Source organism: Dromiciops gliroides, chromosome 4 (genome assembly GCF_019393635.1).
Source record: "Dromiciops gliroides isolate mDroGli1 chromosome 4, mDroGli1.pri, whole genome shotgun sequence".
Taxonomy (NCBI): Eukaryota; Metazoa; Chordata; class Mammalia; order Microbiotheria; family Microbiotheriidae; genus Dromiciops; species Dromiciops gliroides.
In genome coordinates this window covers 455,581,565-455,590,149 of record NC_057864.1, presented here as the reverse complement: position 1 = coordinate 455,590,149, position 8,585 = coordinate 455,581,565, and the positions used below count along the sequence as shown (strand labels likewise).

At 45.1% G+C, this 8,585-nt stretch overlaps 1 protein-coding gene across 1 annotated transcript; it reads left to right on the top strand.

The window, feature by feature from the left end:
• The first annotated feature begins 259 nt into the window (after nt 1–259).
• Nucleotides 260–8,225, top strand: FNDC8 (fibronectin type III domain containing 8). Its single transcript, XM_044000255.1, has 5 exons — nt 260–300; nt 3,119–3,371; nt 4,332–4,695; nt 5,949–6,194; nt 8,073–8,225. The coding sequence occupies exons 2-5, from the start codon at nt 3,163–3,165 to the stop codon at nt 8,223–8,225; spliced, it is 972 nt and encodes a 323-aa protein (XP_043856190.1). The 5' UTR covers nt 260–300; nt 3,119–3,162.
• Nucleotides 8,226–8,585: the final 360 nt, after the last annotated feature.

The window sequence follows — 8,585 nt, the reverse complement described above, 5'->3', positions numbered from 1 at the left end:
GTTTTATTCACTGTGCCACCTGGCTGCCCACCATGATAGGCTTTTCTTTTTTTTTTTTTAGCGAGGCAATTGGGGTTAAGTGACTTGCCCAGGGTCACACAGCTAGTAAGTATTTAAGTGTCTAAGGCCGGATTTGAACTCAGGTACTCCTGACTCCAGGGCCGGTGCTCCATCCCCTGCGCCACCTAGCTGCCCCCATGATAGGCTTTTTTTTTTTTTTTAAAGCTTTTTTTTTTTTAATAATTTTTTTTTTTTTGCAGGCAACGGAGGTAAAGTGACTTGCCCACGGTCACACAGCTAGTAAGTCTCAAGTGTCTGAGGCCGGATTTGAACTCAGGTACTCCTGAATCCAGGGCCGGTGCTTAACCACTGCGCCATCTAGCTGCCCCCCATGATAGGCTTTTAAAGATTATCTAGAGGCCTTCCAGTATCTACCCTTTCTTCCTCTGCTCTCCCCATGCAGACCCCCTAATCCCCACCCCCCCACTCCCATTTTATCCATTTTTTAAACTTTTTTTTTTGTGTGAGGCAATTGGGGTTAAATGACTTGCCCAGGGTCACACAGCTAGTAAGTGTTAAGTATCTGAGGCTGGATTTGAACTCAGGTCCTCCTGAATCCAGGGCCGATGCTCTATCCATTGCACCACCTAGCTGCCCCCATTTTATCCATTTTTGACACATCTCCTGGAGAAGTTGAGGCAAGGAGAAAGGAGGTTCAACAAAGGTCAAGAAGACCCGGGTTCAGACACATATGAGGTCCTGTCACCCCAGCTGGGTGAGTCATAACCTCTGGGCTCTGTAGAAGCCCCTGAAAACTCTGCATTGCTGAGCAGGTACATGTATCTGGTAGAAGTTCCCTCTTCAGGACTTTTCTACCCCTATCATTAGAGGTTGTCACTTGAGTCCAGTGGGCTGCAAACATTTTTGCTCAAGAATTTTCTGTTTTTATCACTCTGCTGTGAGGAACTGGGGAACTCCCTAGAGCAAACCTAGGGAAATTTGGGACCCAACCTTGGACAACTACTGATGTAAAGCTGATCCCCTCATTTCACAGATGAGGGGACTTAGGCCCAAAGAATGGGAGTGATTTAAGTGCCCAAGGTCACACAGGTAACTAGCAGAGACTAGTCCTGGACGAAGTCCTCTGCCTCTACGTGTACCTATGAATGAATGAATGAATGAATGAAGACTAGTTACTAGCCTTCACAGCCCATGTAGATTATCTGAGGGTTTGTTTTCTATCACCCAGTTTCTCTCCCTTATTATCACAAGAAATAAAGGTTTGCTATGGATTCCTCCCACCCCAGGGTTCTAGGATGTAAGGGACTAATGGGTTCTGTTCCCCTATTCTGACAGAGAGGGTCTTGCTCCTAGACAGGCCTTTATCATCCCCAGGACCACTATCCCCACTCCACTCTATAAATTGCTTTGAGATCTCCAGAGAAAACTAAGAGTGGCCTCCACATATAGGTAGGTGGTGGTCCTAAAAATGTATTGAAGATTTGGCTCCATGTACCTTAGACACCCTCTACTCCAAGGGCTCATAATCTTTCTTGTGCCCTGGACTTCTTGGGCACAGCCTGGTGAAGCCTACAGACCACTCCTCAGAATCTTCATATTTTCAATGTATAAACAAAAATACATTGGATTACAAGGTGAACCAATTATATTGATTTTATTTATTTATTTTTAGCCCCCCACCTTTTTTTTTTTGTCAGGGCAATGAGGGTTAAGTGACTTGCCCAGGATCACATAGCTAGTAAGTGTCAAGTGTCTGAGGCTGAATTTGAACTCAGGTCCTCCTGAATCCAGGGCTGGTGCTTTATCCACTGTACCACCTAGCTGCCCCCGAACCAATTATATTGAAATACAGTAGTTACCAAAATCTCTTTTAAAAAACAAGTTCATGATGATGAGTGAGATGAGCAGAACCAAGAGAACATTATACATAGTATCATCAACATTATGTGTTGATCAACTGTGATAGACTAGATTCTTCTCACCAATCCAACAGTATAAGAAAGTTCCAAAGGACTCATGATGGAAAAGGCTCTCCAAATCCAGAAAAAAATAAGGAACTGTGGAATGTGGATGCTGATTGGACCATACTATTTCTTTTGTTTTTGGTGTTGTTTTTCTTTTTTGAGGTTTTTCCTTTCTGCTCTGATTCTTCTCTTATAACATGACTAATGCAGAAATATGTTTAATGTTATTATGTGTATATATATATATATATATATATATATAACCTATATCAGATTACCTGCTGTCTAGGAGAGAGGGGGAGGGGGAAGGGAAGGAGAAAAATTTGAAATTGGAAATCTTATATAAACAAATGTTGAAAAGTATTTCTACATGTAACTGGAAAATAATAAAATACTTTTATTTAAAAAAAAAAAACAAGTTCAGGGGGCAGCTAGGTGGTGCTGTGGATAAATCACTGGCCCCAGATTCCAGAGAACCTGAGTTCAAATCCAGACTCAGACACTTGACACTTACTAGCTGTGTGACCCTGGGCAAGTCACTTAACCCTGTTTGCTTCAGTTTCCTCATCTGTAAAATGGGGATGAGAGCATCTACCTCCCCCAGTTGTTGTGAGGATCAAACGAGATGATAATTGTCAAGTGCTTAGCACACTGTCTGGCACAGGGTAAGCTAGCTATGACGACATTGGTGGTGGTGGTGATGGTAATGAAACTGATGCCCAGAGAGAAGTGACTTGCCCAAGGTCCCACAGCTAGTAACAGTTTCTGATTCCTAGGTCAGAGTTCCTTTTCCTATATCATCAACATGCCCCCCCCCCAAAAAAAATGCATGTGCATGAGGAAAATCCATAGATTTTAAAGTCCAGAGTTTCCCTACATGTACCTACCCCACCCCCAAGCCACCCACCTGCCCACGTTCACCCCCACTCTCATCGCCAGGTCCTCTGATTTCTCTCCCTTCCATCTGTCTCCGCTCATGGCTACACTCTACTACAGTGACATCATGGCAGTAGCCACCAATCAGGGGGCAGGGGAAACCTAATTGTTACAGCTTGGTGTTATGGTGACGTCACTCCCCCCCTCCAAAATCAAGGGCTGCAGAGGCTCCTTTGACAGTTTGTGTCTGCTTCCAGCCTGCTTGGTTCCTGAGCTTCTTGGTCTGACTTTGCGAAGGCGGATGGCATCCGGAATCCTCTGGAGAGTGGAAGAGGAGGATGAGGAGGATTTGGAACAAGACATTTCCAACACAAAGATTCCATTCAGCCAATTCAAGAAGTCATTTCCAGGTCACAGGCCTGTGGATCGGAGGTTCTCTGTCCAGGGGTTCGCTGTCTCGCCAAGATGCACCAAGCCCACCCTTGTAGAGGAAGGAGACTCAGAAGAGATGTAAGGACCAGCCTCCTTCCTCCTTTCCTTCTTTCTATAAGGACAAGGCTTAGGAATGGACAGGGAAGCCTTTAGAGAAGGGAGCAAAGTTCTTTGACCCAGAAATAATAGTTCCCGGGATCCTTGGGACACAAGGAGGAAATATTTGTATTCAAATGAGATTGGTTTGATATATTTTCCTGAGCATCCCCCCTACTCTCTTATTTTCTTCCATTCAGTTGGTCTCATCTCCCCATTAGTGTCAGCTGCTCCTGGAAGGACAGAATCGCCCCACCCCCATAACTACCTCCAAACTCTGCAAAGCCCTATAGCTAGGAGGAGAGGAGAAAAATGGAGGCCATCATTGCAGAATACAGGATGAGACACATAGACCCGGGTTTCCTCCAACTCCTTAAGTCTAATGGTACCTACTAGCCATCCTGCTTGGTGAATCTCACCATCCTAAATTCTTGGTGGTTCTAAAGCCTAATGAAGCAGAGCTCTGACTTCAGTCACTCCTTTTCAAGGAGCTTCAGTAGGAGCTACTGCCTCTAAGATAAAGTAATTTGGCATTTAAAGCTCTTTACAGTCTGGCTCCAACTTATCTTTCCAGATAGGTCTTGAAATGTAAACCCACTTAAGGATAAGGGACTGTGTATTTTGGTTCTGTCTCTATTTATGGGGCCCAGCATGTAGTAGGCAATTGGTAAATGCTTGCTGAATTGAATTGAATTTAGCACCCTGAGGTAGAGAAGTGAAGGGGAGAAGGAGGAAAGGAAATCAGCGTTCATATAGCACCTACTATGTGCTATTTAGCATTTTACAAATATCTCATTTGAGTTGATTTGTGCTGTGGGCATACAGTGGTTTGAGCAATTAATGCATCCCTGGAGTGATGTCTATGGGCCAACCATGGGAAGGACTAGGGTGGTCCCAGCTGTAACCTTTCCCAACATGCTTTGTTCTTATCATTCTCCCTAGTAAGCCGTTTGAATTTGAAGAATCTAGTTCTGAAGACACCAGCACCTCCCCGGTTCCCACCAGCATGCTGAACCCATTCAAGTTTTCCCTGAGCCAGCCCAGCAGTAACATCTTCTCAGAACTGCTGGAAAGACAGCTGACCAAGCTCAGCTTGGCCTCCTTGGCCAAGGGCAACGAGATGGGGGACCAGTCGGTTTGTTCCAGCCATTCCAAGCCCCTGGGGCCGAACTTCATACCCCTGGATCTGGACAACCCTGAGATGGATGCAGACACCACCTCCACACCCTCGGAGTCATCTGTGGTTGTGGACGTGCCCGAAGCCCCCTTCATCTGTGAGCATACTGTCAGTGACTCCACAGCTGTGGTGGGTGATGATGCTGCCTGATAGGGGCAGGGAGGGCAAAACACGAACATATGAGAAGGAAGAGTGAATGAGTGAGTGATTAAGTGAATGAATGAATGAATGAATGAATGAATAAGTGAAAGAATGAGTGAATGAATAAATGAATGAATTAGTGAGTGAATGAATGAAATGCAGGAGTGAATGAATGAATAAGAGAAAATAAATGAATAAGTGAATAAATGAGTGCATGAAATAAGTGAATAGATGAATGAGTGAGTGAATGAAAAAATAAATAAATAAGTGAAAGAATGAGTGAGTAAATGAATACATGAGTGAATGAGATGGCGAGGACATCCTTTGGTTTCCAACCTAAAGAAATGGAGGGAAAGATTTAACATTGACAAGGCAGCAAATGAATAAAACTTGAATGAATGAGTAGGGGAACAAATGAATGAAGTACAAATGCCATACACACCAGAACGGAAGAACTATGAATGTAGTCAGGGTGCAACTTGAACTGAATGGGGGTTAATCTTTTAAAAATTATCATGAATAAATAGTTATTGAAAACTTAATAACACTCAAAAGAAAACAAGCAAAATATGAAGTTAGTCCTCAGATAAAAACCCCAAAATGTTAACTTTATTTTACTTGGAAAAAATACTAATGTAAATTTGAACAAAATAACAATTCAGGAAAAAAAAAGAAAAAGAAGGAAATTCAGGGCAGCTAGGTGGCGCAGTGGATAAAGCACTGGCCTTGGATTCAGGGGGACCTGAGTTCAAATTCAGCCTCAGACACTTGACACTAGCTGTGTGACCCTGGGCAAGTCACTTAACCCTCACTGCCCTGCAAAAACAAAACAAAACAACAAAAAAACCAATTCAGTAGTTTTCTGTTCCCTCCTTCCGACTGGTTCTGTGTGTTCTTGCTTACAAAGCTTCCTTGCCTTCTCTGTAATCTATTTATGTCTCCTTTTGTTTGTTGGTCTGATTGTTCTGCTGATGACTCTCTTGGATAATCCTTCCCATATATTTTTGGAGGGGTATGAGGCAATTATAGGGTCACACACCTGAGGCCGGATTTGAACTCAGGTCCTCCTGAATCCAGGGCTGGTGTTTTATCCACTGCACCACCTAGCTGCCCCTGATCCTGCATGTTTTTGTCCCCTATGAGGCCAAGACAACAAACATTTTTAAGTGCTTCCGATATGTGCTAGGCGCCGTGAATGGGCTGGGTATGAGGAAGCCCTTGTGGGTTCTCTCTTCCTCCAGATCTCCTGGAACAGGAGCCGGGGAAAGCAGCGGGTGAGTTTCTACCAGGTTCTCCTGCAGGAGATGGAGCTGAGAAGAGAGAGGGTGAAGAATGAGATGCCCAAGGAAAAACACCGCCCCTGGATCTTCAACCAGATCATAGGCACGACTGTCAAACTTATGGAACTGAAGCCAAACACCAAGTATTACATCAGCGTCCGTGCTGCTAACCCAGCAGGCCCAGGGAAATGGTGCAAGCCCTATAAAGTGAGCCCAGAGGAGGAGGGGGAGAGTGGAAGGGAGGGGGAGAGTGGGAGGGAGGAAGAGGGTGGGAGGGAGGGAGGGAGAGTGGAAGGGAGGGGGAGGGTGGAAGGGGCCAGGGAGGTGCAATCAACTCCAACTGCAAAGAGGGAGAGACAGACATATACAGACAGAAAGTTCCAAGCTAGAATAATAGATTTACACAAAGTCCTTTAAAGATTGCAAAGCACTTTACAAATATTATCTCATTTCATCTTCACAATTACCCTGGGAGGAAGGTAATAGATTATTTTCCCATTATAAAGATGAGGAAACTGAGGCAGGCAGTGTAAGTGATTTCTCAGAGTCTCACAGCTATCTGAGGCTAGATTTGAACTCAAATCTTTCTGACTTTCTCACTTGGCTGCCTTCAATCCTATACAAAAATCTTCCCATTTTCTATTTTTACTGTTACCCTATGGTAAAGAGTATGGCATTTGGAGTCCCAAGACCCAAGTTTAGCTTCAGGCTCTGCTGCCTATCTCTGGACCTTCAGGCGGGTTCACTTAAGCTCTCTGGGTTTCAGCTTGGTTTCCTCCATGAAATGAGGAATTTCTAAGGTTTCTTTTTGTTTAAAAAAAAATCTATTGTCCTACCAGATCTATATAGCCACAATTAAGCTTTCAAACCCAGGGCTTTGGAACTCCTTTACAATACCTGCCTATATATCCATATCGATATCCATATCGATATGGATATATATACACATATACATACATACACCCCTTCACAAGCATAGAAAATTGAGAACTAATGTTATAGGGTATTTGTATAGATATTGAGGAATTGAACCAGTCAATAAGCACTTATTAAATATTTACTAAATACCTACTATGTGGGGCAGCTAGGTGGCACAGTGGATAAAGCACTGGCCTTGGATTTAGGAGGACCTGAGTTCAAATCCAGCCTCAGACATTTGACACTTACTAGCTATGTGACCCCAGGCAAGTCACTTAACCCTCATTGCCCCGAAAAACAAACAAACAAAAAATGCTAAATACCTACTATGTGCCTGGCTAGGTGGATAGGCAGTACATAGAGCACCTGGCCTGGAATTCAGGAAGACTCATCTTCATGAGTTCCAATCTGGCCTCAGACACTGAGTAGCTGTGAGTGTGCCTCTGGGTAAGTCACTTAACCCTGTCTGCCTCAGTTTCCTCATCTGTCAAATGAGCTGGAGAAGGAAATGACAAACCCCTCCAGTATCTTTGCCAAGAAAACCCCACATGGGGTCACGAGGACTCAGATATGACTGAAAAGACTGAACAACAACAACATGTGTGGGGCACCGCTAACTCTCGAGATATAAAGAGAAAAAATGAAAGCGCCTCCTCCCCTTAAAGAACACACACAGGGGCAGCTAGGTGGCACAGTGAATAGAGCACTGGCCCTGGATTCAGGAGTACCTGAGTTCAAATCTGGCTTCAGACACTTGACACTTACTAGCTGTGTGACCCTGGGCAAGTCACTTAACCCCAATTGCCTCACAAAACACACACACACACACACACACACACACATTGTGTCTCACCTTATAGGACATAAACTTCTTGAGGACAGGAACAATTTCATTTTTTGGTCTCTGCCTGGCGCATAGTAGGCAGTTTAATAAGTGCTTATTGAATGACTGTTGGGGCATGGAAGGAGGAAATGTTGAGGGGGGGAAGGGGAGGGGGGATAGGAAATGGGGTCAGGAAAGAAGCTGGACACCTGAAGGGAGTGGGGACAGGAGGAGATGGGATGGGAGTGGCTATAGAATCGGCTGTGAGGTCTTTGGGAAGAATAAAAATGGGAATTCAGCAAGGGAGGAAAATTCGCACCGCTTCCTTTTTCTCTCTGATTCAGTTTTCCACTGTGGCTACTGATGTGAATGGCTTCCCCAAGGAGAACCCCATCAAAATCACCGTGCTTCGTCGAGAACCTCAGAGGAAGACCGTATACGTCGGGATCAAAGAGCTGAGGAGACTCGAGGACCTGGAGTTTATTTTTCCTCACTAAGAGGGGCCCTCCAGCCCCAGCCATTCACATATTTATTCAGACCCTGCTCAGGGCCCCTCAGGAACCAAGTCTGGCACCAACAAGGAGCATGGCACCGAAGAGCCCCCCACCTTTGCTTGCCCACGGCTCCAGACTGCTCTGGCCTTCCCTGCCTCTCGGGCCCCTGGCAGGGAGTTGGCTCAGCTGGGACCCCCGCTCATCTGGACACAGGCAACCTCAAGCTGGCCAGCAGCCAGGCCGAGCCACTGACCATAGCTTCTGGCAGGCTCCTTCCTTCCCCCTCAGAGCTGGGCTCACAGCATGTCCTCATTAAAGAGCTATAAACACATCTGGGCCCTCAGGGTGCTTGACTAGACATGA